Genomic DNA, 17,655 nt, shown 5'->3' with positions numbered 1-17,655 from the left:
CACACATGGTTATTTAATCCATCAGAACAATACTGCACTTGTGTTCATATTCCTATGTTTACGTGTAAAGGAAAATGACCTTACTGTACCGCACTCTAGGAATGTATGTTTGCATGACTATTTACGCACTCCTACAGTATAATTTACATAAGGTCCATTTTCCTTTACACGTTAGCGTACGAAAATGAACACAACGCAAATTGTTCTGATGGACTGCATATCTGTATGCGGCTGGGAGGCGTGACCAGTCTTAAGGAAAATAATGGATAGGAAGGGCATTATGAGATATGACCTTTTTCCTGAACAGCGACGAATTATTCAAAAGGAGGAGGATCTGTGAACATTTTAAAGGAAAATATCAGTTGTGGATTCAATGAACCACCTGCGTACAGTTAAAATCCCCGACTTGACCGGGAATAGAACCCGGGGCCATGTGAACCGAAGGCCACTACTTTGACCATTCATGCAAAGAGCCGGACTTTTTATAGTACTGTTCGTTAAAAGGCGCTACGTGCAGTTCAAAAACTCCAAATTAAGGAAAAGAGCAAAACACTTTAGCTAACATAGATCTGCGGTGAGGTCGCTATTCGCCGGTAATAAAAGGGTTATTCCGTTGCTTGTCAGAACATTACTCCGATAGGCAGCAAAGAGGCTCGCAGGTAACACGTAAATCCTACATCATAACTCTCAACATGAAGGTAATTTCTTCTCCACCTTATGTTTCTCCACAGCAACACGTTTAGTAAAGAAGTATTAAAATATACCTATGGCAACAATGACATTTACAGTAAGCTACAAAGTTGAAAACTAGAAAAGCAGCTGGAACTGATAAGGTTTCGGGGGATATACTAAAGACAATGGGTTGGTATATAGTACCCTATCTGAAGTACTTATTTGATTATTGTTTGCATGAATGAGCTATGCCAAATGAATGGAGTTGCTATAGTAGCACCTGTGTATAAAGGAAAGTGTGATAGACATAAAGCTGAAAATTACAGGCCAGTCAGTTTGAGATGCATTGCATGTAAGCTTTGGGAAAGCATTCTTTCTGATTATATTAGACATATTTGCGATATTAATAACTGGTTTGATAGAAGGCAGTTTGGTTTTGGAAAAGGTTATTCCACTGAAGCTCAACTTGTAGGATTCCAGCAAGATACAGCAGATATCCTGGATTCAGGAGGTCAAATGGACTGTATCGCGATTGACCTATCTAAGGCATTTGATAGGGTAGATCATGGGAGACTACTGGCAAAAATGAGTGCAATTGGACTTGACAAAAGCGTGACTGAATGGGTGGCTAAGTTTCTAGAAAACAGAATTCAGAGAATTAGAGTAGGCGAAGCTTTATCTGTCCCTGTAATAATTAAGAGGGGAATTCTTCAAGGCAGTATTATTGGACCTTTATGTTTTCTTATATATACCTATGATATGTGTAAAGAAGTGGAATCAGAGATAAGGCTTTTTCCAGATATTGTTATTCTGTACAGAGTAATAAATAAGTTACAAGATCGTGAGCAACTGCAAAATGACCTCGATAATGCTGTGAGATGGACAGTAGGCAATGGTATGATGATAAGCGGGGTTAAAAGTCAGGTTGTGAGTTTCACAAATAGGAAAAGTCTTCTCAGTTTTAATTACTGCGTTGATGGGGTGAAAGTTCCCTTTGGGGATCATAGTAAGTACCTAGGTGTTACTATAAGGAAATATTTTTATTGGGGTAATCACATAAATATGATTGTAAATAAAGGGTACAGATCTCTGCACATGGTTATGAGAGTATTTAGGGGTTGTAGTAAGGATGGAAAGGAGGGCGCATATAAGTCTGTGGTAAGACCCCAACTAGAGTATGGTTCCAGTGTATTGGACCCTCACCAGGATTACTTGATTCAAGAACTGGAAAAAATCCAAAGAAGAGCAGCTCGATTTCTTCTGGGTGCTTTCCGACAAAAGAGTAGCGTTACAAAAATGTTGCAGAGTTTGGGCTGGGAAGACTTGGGATAAAGGAGACGAGCTGATCGACTAAGTTGGTATGTTCCGAGCTGTCAGTGGAGAGATGGCGTTGAATGACATCAGTAGGGGAATAAGTTTGAGTGGTGTCTATAAAAGTAGGAGAGATCACAATATGAAGATAAAGTTGGAATTAAAGAGGACAAATTGGGGCAAATATTCGTTTATAGGAAGGGGAGTTAGGAACTGGAATAACTTACCAAGGGAGATGTTCAATAAATTTCCAATTTCGTTACAATCATTTAAGAAAAGGCTAGGAAAACAACAGATAGGGAACCTACCACCTGGGTGACTGCCCCAAATGCAGATCAGTATTGATTGATTGATTCATTGACTGATTGATTGATTGATTGATTGATTGATTGATTGATTGAACTCTAATGTCATGGAAATAGACTGCCCATACAACTCTTTCACAGGCTGGATGCGCTCATGGTATGTATTCCTGCCACCAGCTGAAAGCACATTTAATTGTGCCGAGGTTTTTATATTAATTCAAATTTCAAGTTCAAACATTTGAGTAACAGCTAACATTTAAAGATTTCACAGTATTTAGATGAAACATTGCTATAAGCTTATATATTATACATTCCTTCAAACTCATTGTACTGCCCATACTAACGTATGTCATAATTCTTCCCTTTTCGCTAGAGAAAGTACCGTCCTCTCGAACTCGGGTAATTTGGCCTGGCAGTTATTTATTTATTTATTTATTTATTTATTTATTTATTTATTTATTTATTTATTTATTTATTTATTTATTTATTTACCGTATGGCTTTTAGCGCCGGGAGTGTCCGAGGACATGTTCTGTTCGCAGATGGACGACCTACATGTCTGGATGTGGGATTATGAAGATGATGATGAGGATGATGTAGGAAGAAGGTGAAACCCGTTGTCGGTATATAGCCTCCTTCTGTTGATTAACACCAAGAGGTATGTTCAATGCTTACTATCGCCATCCGACGAACTAATCACCACCAACAGCGTCATACGTCCTCACTCCATATGAATACTGCAGAGAGGTTTTGGAATTGAATCCAGGCTTTTGGCACGCAATCTGATGATTACAAATTGTATACCACCACCTCTTCTATCCTGTCAGACAACATTCTGATGGCGACATTCCCTTTCACCAACGGGACTCGAACCGGCTAACCACGGTGTTGAAGCCTTAACGGCCATGGTCACCAAGTGAGGTGGCAGTATTTTCTAGTTTCCAGTCATCCAATTTCCATGGGATTTACATTTACAGGGCGCAGGTGCCATACTAGTTCCTGCCATACCGTATTTAGCGTATTTCCTTCACTGGCCGGTAATTTGAGTCGAAATTACTTGGTGGTCAGGTCATACAATAGGGAACCGGAAGAAGTTATATTTTGAAGTCCGCTGTCTTCAAATATTCAGTATTTTTCCTGAGATTGTGGCATTCATTGTTAGTGCTACTGGTAATTAAATTATTGTGTGTATTGTACTGTGACAAGTAATTCATTCAACATGTCATAGTTTTCCGGTTTCTTTTAATTACGCTTAGAATCATTTAGTTATTAAGCAGTGCCATTTTTATTTAGCTATTTTTAATATAACTAGATGGAAAATAAATTATAGTTTTAACACTGACTTGGAGGACTAGCATTGCTTTTTGGATACAGACTAAAACCTGTATGCTTATTGTGAGAAGGTAGCGCGTCAGTTCGTAGAATGAAGACTGTCATTTTCAACTAAGCACTAAAACTTCAACAGTGAGAAAACATAAAGTGGAAGACCTAAAAATTTAAATTAAACTTGCGAAGACTTTCCTGTTGCGGTTTCAGTATCTCCTCCGCCGAACTAAGTGGCTCAGAAGGGTGAGGCACTGGCCTTCTGAACCCAACTTGGCAGTTTCGATCCTGGCTCAGTCCAGTGGTATTTGAAGGTGCTCAAATTCGTCAGTCTCATGTCGATAGATTTATTGGTACGTAAAAGAACTCCTGCGGGACTAAATTCCGACACATCGGCGTCTCCGAAAAGAGTAAAAGTAATTAGTGGGACGTAAATCCAACAACCTTATTATTAGTATCCCTTCCCATTTTGAGTACTTCTTCCCTGCTTTCTTGTTGAATTCGAATCGCCTCTATACGATTTTTTTCCTTGGGACTTGAGTACTTCTTCTAAATTATTCTCAGCCCCCTCGTGGTTTTCTTTGTGTCTTCAGTACTTCTTCTAGCTTCGTATCCGTCTCTTCTCTCTACCTTCTTAAATCTTATTGACTTTACCAGCTAATTCCTCCTCCGTCCAATCAGACCTCAGACTATAGCAGGTGTTTCTGTGCGGATGTTGTATTAAACCTTCTAGCATATCTCAGAGCTATCTTGTTACACACACCAACACCTGCTACAACACCGCGTTTATATTAAAATCACTACTTGCACATCACGTTGCATACGTTCAGTTTATGCATATGAGGGAGAGTAATGGGCGATGAGATGATATAGCTTGTACGATTGTATCACAGGAGCCGTCTCTTCTGTCCCACCGCCCAGTGTTCGCCGTAAAGTCACTGAAAAACCGAGAAAAGTACAAGTTAAAATAAATATTAACCCTCCCCCCATGGCGCAACAGCCCCGAAGGGTCATGACCTACCAAGCGACAGCTGCTCAGCCCGAAGGCCTGCAGATTACGAGGTGTCGTGTGGTCAGCACGACGGATCCTCTCGGCCGTTATTCTTGGCTTTAGATCGTGGCCGCCATCTCACCGTCAGATAGCTTCTCAATTGTAATCACGTATGCTGAGTGGACCACGAACTAGCCCTCAGATGCAGGTAAAAATCCCTGACCCGGCCGGGAATCGAACCCGGGGTCTCCGGGTAAGAGGCAGGCACGCTACCCCTACATCGCTGTGCCGGCGAAAATAAATATTAAGCTCGTATGTGTGTACCCTCGAGAACAAAGTCACAACAACTAGAAAAGGACGAATGGCAGGTAACTTCTCGTTGGCTCGGCTCTTTTTAAAGCGTCACAATCACCGTGAACAAGTAAACCGCAGCATGTTGAAACACATATCGCACCTTGGGAAGAAGACAGCCACAAGTGCAAAATACAGTCGATACAGTCGAACCACGATATCTCGAACCTTCATTACTCGAATTTTCAGTATCTCGAAGTAACTTAAATTTCCCAGCCGTTCTATTCTTCACGTGTATTTATTTCTCTATTACTCGAAATTCGGTTACACGAATTTCTAGATTTCTTGAAGTAAACATTTCCTCCCGTGAAGCAAAAAAAAAAGTCTGTAACCCGAATTTTGCACAACATTAACTGTGGAATATGTCATTCGTGGTTTGTGAGGAACAGTTAACAAGTAAGGAAAGGGTTACAGTGATGTGGGGAGTTAATATAACGGCAACAGAGAAACTGAAACTTATAGTGATCGGAAAATCGGCGAAGCCTTGCTGTTTCTCGGGTGTGAATTACCTGCCGGTCATGTACAAAAGCAACCCCGATGTCGCAGATGACAAGCTCCATTTACGAATCTCGGCAGCTTGGTATGGACGAGAAGTTTCAACGTGAAGAGAGGAAAGCTTAACAGTAACAAACAAAAGAGACAAACGGATGTTGTCCAAAGGTGTTAACGGAGGTATGTTTCTTGTTTCACTGGTGTATATATTGTATCCTGTCTTCTAGAAAGTTACTATAATAAGGGTTATAATTAATGTGATGCCGTAAAATAGAGACTGTATATTTTTAAATAGGATACTGTTAAAAATAATGTATTCGGTAGAAGCCCGTAGATAGATATGATTTAATTATGTGCTATACATGCTCGAAATAACATTTAGGTCCCGAAGTCATTCGAGATATCGAGATTCTCATCTAATTGAAATGTAACATTTAAAAAGGTCTAGTAAATTCAGTTTTTATATATATAATATAATGATGTTATACATTTTAATGTATTTTTAATATTATTACATGCATTCAATGTAGTTTTCTTGTGGCCTTCTCCCTCCTAAGGTGCAATATACTCGTGTAGAATATTCAGCCTTAATTACCCAAGCTCAATGAATCCCTATCTGCAGGTATCATCGTTGGTTGGGGAGCGTACCCCTCTAAAGACCCAACCACAATGTGTATTCTAACCTATCATCTGAAATTCACATGGAAAACAAAGATAACATGCTGCTAAATGCCGAAGCAGGATATAAGACCTTTCTGAGACAGATAATCCCTTTGCCCATTAAACCAACAATCTCTAGCAATCAGCCCTGTTCGCCATTAAAACTGTGACATTACGAAAGATAAGGCCAATAATGTATGTGTTTGCTATAGATACGGTGGTGGTGATCGTTGTTTTAAGAGGAATTAAAGACCCTACGGTACAAGATAGTGCACTAATCGTAAATTTACAGCTCGGTTCGGCGTGCGGAATGTACAGGATTGAAGGAAGTGTAATCACCGAATAGTACAAGTTTTTACATTTCATGTTGAGGGTGCGAAGGGAAGCAGATTCCAATCTTGCCGCAATACTCTCTTTAGAGTTTGATAACCATTCCACGCATATTCCCTAATTACGGATAGTATTACATTAATACCAGCATGGATCGCAACTGAATCATTCTGTTGAAGTGATTATGAAGATATATTTCCTACAATTATACAATACTGAACCCGTCAACAATAGGTACAGTAGTTATACGTTTATTCGCTCAATTGGCTCGCATAAGAAACGATTTCTAGGAAAATAAAACAATGAATTATAAATAGCGTTTGGGTTTCTAAAAACCCTGGAAATATGCATTTATGCCCTAAAATTACCAAAATATGACATATAAACTTGGAACTAAGGTGCAAAACAAATTAAATGTTGTCGACAATTTGCTTAGAAGATCAGCAGCAAACTGGCCTCATTTCCAACATCGTTTTTCCGTTTATATTTTGACAAAGTATTATCCGCGAAACCCGTAGCCTTCTAACTTATCCGCAAAATATTTCTAAGGAAAAAAATATAAAATAACCAAACACAAACAATCGCTTGTGATAATCTACTCAAAACGTGTAAATTATAATTTAAGAATGGGTAAAACTGTTATAACACAAAAAATATGCTTTAAAGCAACTGTTTTGATAAAGTAGGCTTATAGTAAAATAGGCACTGTTACAGACGACCACTAAAGACCGTGTCATACAGGGTAAGAAAAATATAGGAAGACTAAGGCTACGATGGTTAGGCGCTGTATTTAATGATTTATAGATCTAAGAAGCATGGAACTAAACGAGGTCACAGAGGATTCTGGAGGCACTTAGATAAAGCACAACAACTTGCTTTACGTCGCACCGACACAGGTAAGTCTTATGGCGACGATGGGGTAGCAAAGCGCTTGGAGTAGGAAGGAATTGGCCGTGGCCTTAATTAGGTGTGAAAACTGGAAACCACGGAAAACCATCTTCAGGGCTGTCGACAGTGGGGCTCGAACCCACGATCTCCCGGATGCAAGCTCACAGCTGCGCGCCCCTAACCGCACTTCCGACTCACCCGGTAGATAATTCACAGAGGCTTGCAAACAGAACGTTGAAAGGCACAGCACTCTATAATGAAGATATACAGTGTAGGTATGTATGCTTAGTATATGTATGTATGTATGCATGCATTTTTACCGTTTATTCACAGCCTGCCCCATTACATGACAGTAATACTACATGCTTTGAGTAATCACATTACAAACTGTAACTTCATTTTCCAATTAGGTCTACATGTGAGATACATTTTTAAATCGATAGGTGTTACGATGTACAAAAGAACAGTTGTTCAAATACAATTGAATTCGTGAAACGTAAGAACTGCTTAAAATAATTTTTGTCTAGCCTAGTTTTGCTCACTGACCATGACTTTGTACCTAAAACATCTTTAATTAAAACGCATATTTCTCTCTCAAGTAATTCACAGTGAAATAATAAATGGTCAACAATTTGTCAACTGGCACTGCATGGACATATGGGATAGTCTACAGTTTTAAAACGATGAAAATAAGCTCTTAATTTGCCGCGCCCCGTTACCACTGCGGTGAAAAAAAATGAAATGGCGTATGGCTTTTTTTTGTGCCGGGAGTGTCCATGGACAAATTCGGCTCGCCAGATGCAGGTCTTTTGATATGACGCCCAGAGGCGATCTCCGCGTCGTGATGAGGATGAAATGATGATGAAGACGACACATACACCCAGCCCCCGTGCCAGTGAAATTAACGAATTATGGTCAAGATTCCCGACCCCGGGACCCCTGTGACCAAAGGCCAGCACGCTAACCATTTAGCCATGGAGCCGGACATTGCGGGGAAATATTTGGAGTTAAATAAATATGTTGGTAAAGTCTGTCTGTTACACTGAAAAAAAAAAATTGTTACTGAACCCTTTGTCCTTTGATCCCATTCGCTCCGCTATTTTCTTAAGTCCCCTATTGAGCATAGCAGGTGAGGCCGCCCGGGCGAGGTACTGGTCCTCCTCCCCAATTGTATCCCCGACCAAAAGTCTCGCGCTCCAGGAAACTGTCCTTTCGCCGAGTCCGAAAGAAAAACCAACCCTGGAGGGTAAGCGGATTAAGAAAGGAAGAAAGAAAGTAAAACAAGACGAAGATAAAAATATAACATGTGCATACCACAGAAATCCCAGCCCTAATTAATAATTACTATTTGTGTCGGCAGACATTGTGTCCTAGACCGATACTTTTTGCACATACTGCCATTTACTTTGCATATGGCTCTTAAGGGTAAGTCCGTAAGTAAGTGGTCATCTTTAGATGTCAGAGAAGTATCAAGCTACGGTAGAGGTATTTTCGATATATTAGAACGAGTGACAGGGAGAAGATTGATGTTAACTATTGCGCGAACATCAGAAGAGTTGTATTCAAATCAGAATGTATTGTAGAGGCAATAATTACATACGCCGCGGATAAAGAGGACTGAATTAGTGAAATCTATAAATGGAAACTGTAACATTGCAGTGAATGGTTTATTTAAGTCGAGCATAATAAGCTGATATTGATCTTTAATTAACTGTAACTGTATTTGGAATGCCGCTCGCGTATAATGATACCGATATTCATTCTACCCGCACTAACGATCCAATAGAAATGCTAAATACCTGCTTCCGTGTCCGGTTACAGTCACTTGCCGAGTGAGAATCATTCGTGGTACTGCTGCGACCACCTTCAATTATAGTAGGTGATCATATGTCACGATAACAGAGATCGCCAACCAATAATGAATTAGTACCTTCTGCATACTAACTAAGAAATCACGATTTAACTACTGATTCAAGCAGATACTTTAAATGAGACTGTAGTCAGACTTACTGAGCAATGTCAGTTTTGTGTTTAATATATGGTTTGGGCTCATGATAATGCGCTTCTAATGATTTAAAAATCCTTCCAAACAGCGCTGTATTTAGGGATTTCGCAACCCTGCGCCCGAAAAAATGCTGTAACCCTGATTATTAGTACATTCCTTCAGATATGTATTCAGCAAAGACAATACAAAAATCTGAAACATAGAAAATTATTAAGGGCTGCCTGGCCGATGCGGTGTAAGCGTGCACGGTTCATCCAGAAGGACGTGGGTTCGATTCCCCGTCAGGAAGTCGAAAACTTTATGAAACGAGATTTCCACTTCCGGAGGTGCATATGGCTCTGTGATTCACTCAGCCTACACCAAGAATGAGTACCAGATTAATTCCTGTGAGGAAAGGCGGGCAGGCGTAGAGCTAACCACTCTACCCCACCACGTGCCGAGGTTGCGGATAGTGGAAGCCTTTACCTTTCAACCCCTCTCAGAGCATGTATGGAGATGACTTTGCTTTACAACAAAATATTGTCTATAAGGTGTTTGGGAAACAAAATTGACAGAAATAATTAAAACTACTAAATACTACAAAATACACGCCACAATATTTGTACTTATCTTCCAAGTCCAAATGATCACTTTAACAACACAGAATTGTATTAGGCGACTTTTTTTTCTGTTTTCTGCTTCCCGTACAGAGTTGTATCGTGGATATCGAACCACTGTCGGACGTTCCGCGTCCATGATAATCTTCTCTGCCCACGTCTGTCTTGCCGTCTACAATCCGTTGTATCAGTCTGCGACCAAACTAAGCTGCCTTCATGCGTTTTGCGAGGGTTAAGACTTCACATGATTTCCGAGCACAACGGAGTACCTCCCTGTTCGTGATTACAACATATACACCACAATATTTGTATGGATCTTCCAAGTCCAAATGATCACTGCAACAACACAGAATTCCATTATACGAATGAGTTTCTTTAACATTCTGCAATACATCGTCATTTCAAAGACCTGCAGTCGATTAACTGATGGAGCATTTAGCGTCCATCTTTCGACGCCGTAAAGCGACACCGGCAGCACACAATCGGAACACTTCTCGCTATGACCATTCTGGTTTTGATTTCCACATCTGGATCCCATTCTCACACTCCCACTATCCTAGGTACTGGAAATGTGGCACACTTTCCATGTTGTTTCCGTCCAGAATGATAACAGCATCGGAGATTTTTTGTTTTCTCATTAGCATGAATTCTGTTTTGTGAATGTTTATTTTTAAGGCCAATTTTCTTCCTTATTTCGTGCCATTACTATTTCGCCTTGAAACTGATCCTTTATCAACTTCATCAAGGGTAATTCGATAAAACTCTACCGAGCAAGTTTACCGTGCGATTAGGAGCACCCAGCTGTGAGCTTGCATCCGGCAAATAGTGGGTTCCAACCCCACTATCGGCAGCCCTGAGGAGAGTTTTCCGTGGTTTCCCATCTCCACACCAGGCAATTAAGGCCAGGGCTGCATCCTTCCCACTCCTAGCCCTTTCCTACCTCATCGTCACCATAAGAGCTATCTGCGTCAGTGCGACGTAAAACCAATTGTTAAAAAAAGCTCCGCCGGGCTGAGTGGCTCAGACGGTTGAGGCGCTGGCCTTCTGAACCCAACTTGGCAGGTTCGATCCTGGCTCAGTCCGGTGGTATTTGAAGGTGCTCAAATACGTCAACCTCGTGTCGGTAAATTTACTGCCACGTAAAAGATCTCCTGCGGGACAAAATTCCGACAACTCGGCGTCTCCGAAAACCGTAAAAGTAGTGGGATGTAAAGCAAATAACATTATTATTAAAAACAGCTCCAGAGTATAAATAAAATAGTGTTATTTTTACTATTTTTGACAGTTTTCGGAGTCACCGAGGTACCGGAATATTGCCCCGTAGGAGTTCTTTTATGTGCCAGTAAATCTACCGACACAAGGCTGACATATTTGGGCACCTTCAAGTACCACTGGTCTGACAAAGTATCGAACCTACCAAGCTGGAGTCAGAAGACTCCCCGTCTGTCTGAGCCCCTCAGCCCGGCAGAGTATGTGTCTCATGCTTTTTTGTATTGCGATCTCTTCAGTAACCTGATCTCCAATTTTAATATGAGCTTTTTGGTTGCCTTTAAATATATTCGTTTAACGTCGCTTCAATTCGCATGGAAATTTAGGAGACGCGTAGAAATTCCTTAACGTGCGGAAGCTAATGCATACGGATGTGGTTGTTTTCTCTTCTAGTTTTAAACACACTCGGAGCGGGGTGTCAAATATATGACTTAATAAAGTAAAAGCAACTCCGAGAGCAACGGTTTCCGCCGAACCACTATGAATGGCGAACAGCGGGCACCCTCGTCTTCACGGGGATTTAATGACACCCACTAAATTGGTTGGCTCCGCTCAATCGTTACGCATCTGTTTGCATCAGGTGGGATTGAGGTCAGCGCCACTCTTGCCCAGTGCATAGTGCTTGATACTGCCGGCAGATGGTATCAGCAGCAATGCCCGCTAACCGTGTTCATGTGACTTGCATTCTCGGATGAAGATCATCGCTTTAGGCCCAACACCAAGGACTGGGATTAGCCAATACATTAGCAGGACTGCTACTTAGATCATGACACTAAGAGAAAGAGGTGAATCGAAAAGGTACTACAAATAAAATACAGTGCCTACTGTCGTGTGAATGAGGATTATGATTTTTCATGATTTTGCAATTCTTCTTCGAAAAGGGTAAGGTGTTTCTTTAAAATATACACACTTTTGTAATTAAAAAATTATGAAATTAAAGGATCTCGTTGGGGTATATGCAAGCACACTCAATAATTTCTTTTCTTTTTCGGTCATACTTAGCATAAATTAGTGCACACTTTCAAGACAGAAATAACGTTACAAATATTTGTGTGCATATCAGATGTTAATTTCAACTCAATGAATTATGTAAATGATTAAATAAGTAAGTAAATGGTAGTTTTTTTCGGTACAGGATGATGTAGAAGACTTCACTTCCTGTTTATGGTTCTTCTATTTCCCTTCTTCCTTCGGGTCTTTCTCCAATTACCTAGGGTCGGTATTTCATGTGGATTACGGCCTCGTGCCTTCCTGAGGCCAAACTTATGTGGAAGAGGTATTCACTATTTCGTGTGATGGTTAATAGTGTCATAAAGATTAGTATAAAGACAAACACAAATATCCAGCCCCGAATTTAGAGGAATTAAACAGCCGAGAATTGAACTGAGGGCCCTCTGAACTGAAGCCAAATACGCTGGTCATTCAGCCAAGAAGTCGGACTACTTCCTGTTTATGGAAAATATTTCCAAGAATTCTTCACCCAAAATACTTTTTCTTATAATGTACGTTTCTTACATATCGTCGTTGCGCCTGCAAAAAAACCGCTGTGATAACATTGTGAGAGAAATGCTGACCCGCAGCACATATATCATCAAAGGAGAGACTTCCTTGACAACATTCGCAATATTGAACCTTAGATACAGGACCTTACCGGCCAAACTTATAAGCTGAAATGTTTCACATAGCGGTTATTGCAGGTGCAACGACGATATAAGTTTAAAAATAGGTAGGACATAACTACAATAAAACAAATAAAGAGAAAGAGATATACTGGTAAGTCCGTAACTGTACCAGAAATCCTAACCGAACGTTAAATGAGCACAGACAGATCGTTCAAAGAACTAAATACGGTACGTATACCACAAATTGCGGTATAAAAAAAATCATCACACGAATTAATTTTTGAACAATAATGGGTAAATTATATACTAAACTAAACCAGATCAAATCCGTAGCCAATATAACATATGAAGGGCCTTGGATCCGTCAAGACGACTGCTATGTAATCGGAACTGAAGATATCGAAGTGTCACGTAATCAGTATGACGATTTCATCAGTCGCAATTCTTGGCATTCTTGACCAGGTTCGCTGCCTCTCATATCACACAGCTCCTCAGTTGAGTCGACCCTTTCCCAACACTTTTTTTCCTATTCGTTTAACATCCCACAAACTCAGATACGTTTTCAGCGACAATGGATACGAAAAGGCTCGGAAGGACGCGGTCATGGCCTTAATCAAGGCACAGCCCAGCCTGGTGTGAAAATCGGAAACCACGGAAAACCAACTTGAGGGCTGCCAATAGTGAGGTTCGAACTCACCATCCCACGAATGCAATTTCCAACATTCCTACCTAGATTGATGTCCCCGGATGAGCCAGAAGTAAAACATCAGGACACCAGGTAATAGGGAGCCATCGAGTTGACTGAAAAGAGTACCAAGGTGTCGCAAACTTAGTATCAACAGAGTCGCAAAGAAAACGAAGTAACCTATGAGAGCTGGACAGAAAATATGGAAAAATACACGAGTGAGAAGAAGCTATACACTCATACCTCACAAGGTGCGAGCCCTCGGGGGACGTACTGAGTATTTGCTTCTGTTTATAGCTTATATCATTCATTTCTGATTCGTGATTTCTTTGTTCGCCATGGATAAATCTGTGGGAAGGCGCTAACAGAGCGCACTCACGACCCTCCGGGCGCCCATCCACAACGCCCACTAATTCTCTGCTCACCATCTGTTGGCAGGATGCTCCACCTCCGAAATCGGAACAAGGGATTTACACGGCCGATTTACTTCAGTGTAAGAAACCGGAAGAGATTCATTTCGAACATCGTGATAGGTTAAATTCTGATCTAATATTAGAAAGTTACCGTTTTAATCAATGCTACACAGCCTGTATCTCATTAGTCACTTGTCACATAATGATTTTATACATTTTTCATTACTTTTATCTTAAAACTGCCCTATACTGAAATTCGAAGTATCCAGACCTAAATCAAAGTGACAGTATTTTTTCACTGAGATGACACTGAATTCTAAGGCATCTGGATGGGACGAGTCCGTGAGGATTCGATACTGTTGCTTTATTTCTTACCAAGTAAGGGCATTGTGATTCACGAATGTAGTAAGGTAATGTCTGTTCGACAGCGCACTTCTGTCATCGACAGATATTTCACGTTCAAACGAAATCATATAGTACTGTATAATTTTTTTAAAGCGAGCGTGGGGTAAGTCCAGGGAAACCTATAATTATGCAGATTTGTCAAAGCAGTAGCACTGGATATCGAAAGTAAAAAAGTTCAAGAAATCTTTACACACTTCATTATTAAATGTTGATTTCTTTATCGTTGGTGTGTGAATGTTGACTAACCGAGTTCGATTTTCACTCCATTATAATAGTAAACAAATTACCGTATTACTCAGATATATAATATATTCAAGTTTATCTTTGAAAAATATCACTAGTGGAACTAAAAATTATTTTTCCAACAAAACATATCCTATTTCTATTGCTCCTCCGAAAGGAGTCGATTATGGCCGTAGTACCTGTAGAAGCGATGTGCAACACCTGTAGTCCCTATTTGTTTTTTCCAAATCTACGGGTCAATTTATTAGCCAATTAAAATTTATCTCTCCGCCGGGGGCCCTACAAAGCGTTTAATCAACCCTGTGTATAATTCCATAGGTTACCGAGCTCGATAGCTGCAGTCGCTTAAGTGCGGCCAGTGTCCAGTATTCGGGAGATAGTAGGTTCGAATCCCACTGTCGGCAGCCCTGAAGATGGTTTTCCGTGGTTTCACATTTTCACACCAGGCAAATGCTGGGGCTGTACCTTAATTAAGGCCACGGCCACTTCCTTCCCACTCCTAGCCCTTCCGCGTCCCATCGTCGCCATAAGACCTATCTGTGTCGGTGCGACGTAAAGCAACTAGCAAAAAAAATAATAATAATAATAATAATAATAATTATTATTATTATTCCATAGGTCACAAATGGCTCAATTTCTCAAACGTATTTCTTCCAGGTATGGAAAAAGATAATTTAGAGCTCACACAGTTGGTATCAGGCATGTTATATCTACGTTAGTACTAAGCACAGCAGTTTTCAACTCGCGTAGTAGAGGGTCAAGTGTGCTCGAATTCAAAGGAGGTGATACAACTGAGGAAGTTTCCGATATATTATCATTTTCTCAAAGGACCACATTCCCAATCAGGAAAGGAATTCTCCCCAATGGTGAAGCATTTGGTAAATATTCGTATTTGAAAACAATACATATATTAATTTCTATTAGGAATATTGGTCACGTTTTCTCTGTTAACTCATATGTCTCAGAGATTGTATGTCACCACTAATGTCTTGTATGAAACTAAATTAACACATGCTGATATGCATTTCCGACCCTCATTGACTGAATTACAGTACCGGTACTTTTGTAACAGTTTAGTGAAGAGAAGCCCTTAACCGATAAGTAATGCAGTCGAACTATGACACAGATTGTACTGTGGTCGTCTTGAGACCTTAAGAATGTTAAGGGCGCTGAAATCGTCCAGACTAAGTATAGTTAAACTGCCAAGCACAATTAGTTTACGTGATACAATTCACATATTTCTAGTGATTATGACACTATATTTTAATGTTTTCGCCTGTTTCCTTGACCGAATGGTCAGCGTAGTGACCTCCGGTTCAGAGGGCGCAGGGTTCGATTTCCGGTAGGGTCAAGGGTTTTAAGTGCGTATGGTTAATTCCTCTGGCCCGGGATTGAGTACTGTGTTTGTCTTATTGCATGCCTCTTCACAAACGTGCAACGCATCACACTACCCGCCACCATAGAAATAGAATAATGAATACCACCCACCGCAAAGAGTTGGCGTCAAGAAGGGTATCTGCCCGTAAAACTGGGACCAATTGGCATCACGTTCCGACCTCAAATAGGCCTAACTGGGAAAATACTAGAAAGAATAAGAAAATGATAAAGACTGCATTCTACCGGTCGAGTTGGCCGTGCAGTTAGGAGCGCGCAGCTGTGAGCTCGCATCCAGGAGATAGTGGGTTCGAACTCCACTGTCGGCAGCCCTGAAGAGGGTTTTCCGTGATTTCCCATTTTCATACCAGGCAAATGCTGGGGCTATACCTTAATTAAGGCCACGGCCGCTTCCTTCGCATTCCTAGACCTTTCCTGTCCCATCGTCGCCATAAGACCTATCTGTACCGGTGCGACGTACAGAAAATAGTAAAAAAACTGCATTCTAATGATTTTAAAAATAAAAAATAAGTATGAAGCTGTAAAATTAAACATTTTACAACAAATCGGGAAGGTTATGAATATCTTCTAACATGGCAGAGAGAGCAGCGATAATTGATAATTGATGAAAGGGGGAAAACATGCAAGATTTACCAGCTGACAATATGTGAATTTAAAAGCAAACTGGAAGACTTTTCTTGAAGTTACCCTAATTCGCAACCGGGATTCTCAAGTTTTGATACTAAGCGGGTCAACTTATTTTCTGAATTTCTTCGATTATCGAATATTATACCGAATTTTAACCCACAGCGCACAACCATTTGTTTCAATTAGAATTCAGAAAGATTCAGAAACGACTAATTAGCAATGCATAGCTTGAACATCTCTTTTTGAAGGGGAACAGTGCTTTGCTTGGACGATAAAAGACTATACTCGGAGTGTTGAGCGGTACCATTGACCTATATGGCTGTTCATATTGTCCTCAAAGAAAGTGGCTCCTCGAACAGCATCATTAATTATCGAGCACCGTGAAGAAACCTCCTCCCACTTTCGCTCCGGAGACCGACCGCAAAAGTAAACTGGCACGAAGTGTTGGCAAGTGGTGAGGCACAGTGAATCATTCCGCGCACATCTCTGGCTTCCGCAGAAAAAAAAGAGCAGCAACATTATGACCGCTTCGTTAGCAGTAACTAGTCTGAGACCAAGTGGCTTGCAACGAAGCCGCCAGTTATCGTAAATAGTAAAAAGGCATATTAAAATGCTTAGATAAAGTGGCCTATTACTGTTCATGCAGAGGAAAAACAATACAATGGAAATAGCAAAGAAAATTGGCAATATTTCCCTCTTATCGGGGCATTATATACCTACACCAGGTATAACATAAATTGAGCTTTTATTTGCTGCGGAGATTTTTCTTCGCTTAAAGTTGGGTCGCACGTTCCTTTACACCTCACCTAATTCGAAGTCCACGGCAAGTTATCATTCAGTCGAATATCCAGGCAAGCAGCAGCAGCAGCAGCAGCACCAGTAGTAGTAGTAGTAGTAGTAGTAGTATATAACAAATCCTTCTATTATTACCTCAATAGAAGACTACAATGTTCTTTGATTTTCTGAAATCTGGCTGTTCTTCTTTAACCATGTGATATATGGTGTTCTTTCATCACTCTAGTTGTTCATCTTACCTCCATTTCCCGGAGCACTCTTTGTTTCCATACTAACCT

The 17,655-nt window shown here is 40.6% G+C and overlaps 1 protein-coding gene across 1 annotated transcript in view; it reads right to left on the bottom strand.

Annotated features, from left to right (window-relative positions):
- LOC136865478 (Krueppel-like factor 12) overlaps positions 1 to 17,655 on the bottom strand; it is a 525,451-nt gene that overhangs the window by 46,570 nt on the left and 461,226 nt on the right. The window contains exon 5 of the mRNA XM_068226263.1: positions 492 to 507. Coding sequence (XP_068082364.1) covers positions 492 to 507 — 16 coding nt within the window. The remainder of the gene's footprint in view (positions 1 to 491; positions 508 to 17,655) is intronic.

This window comes from Anabrus simplex, chromosome 1, assembly GCF_040414725.1.
Source record: "Anabrus simplex isolate iqAnaSimp1 chromosome 1, ASM4041472v1, whole genome shotgun sequence".
In the NCBI taxonomy this organism is placed as follows: Eukaryota; Metazoa; Arthropoda; class Insecta; order Orthoptera; family Tettigoniidae; genus Anabrus; species Anabrus simplex.
Note: the sequence above shows the minus strand (reverse complement) of the source record. Positions and strands in the feature narration are given on the sequence as shown.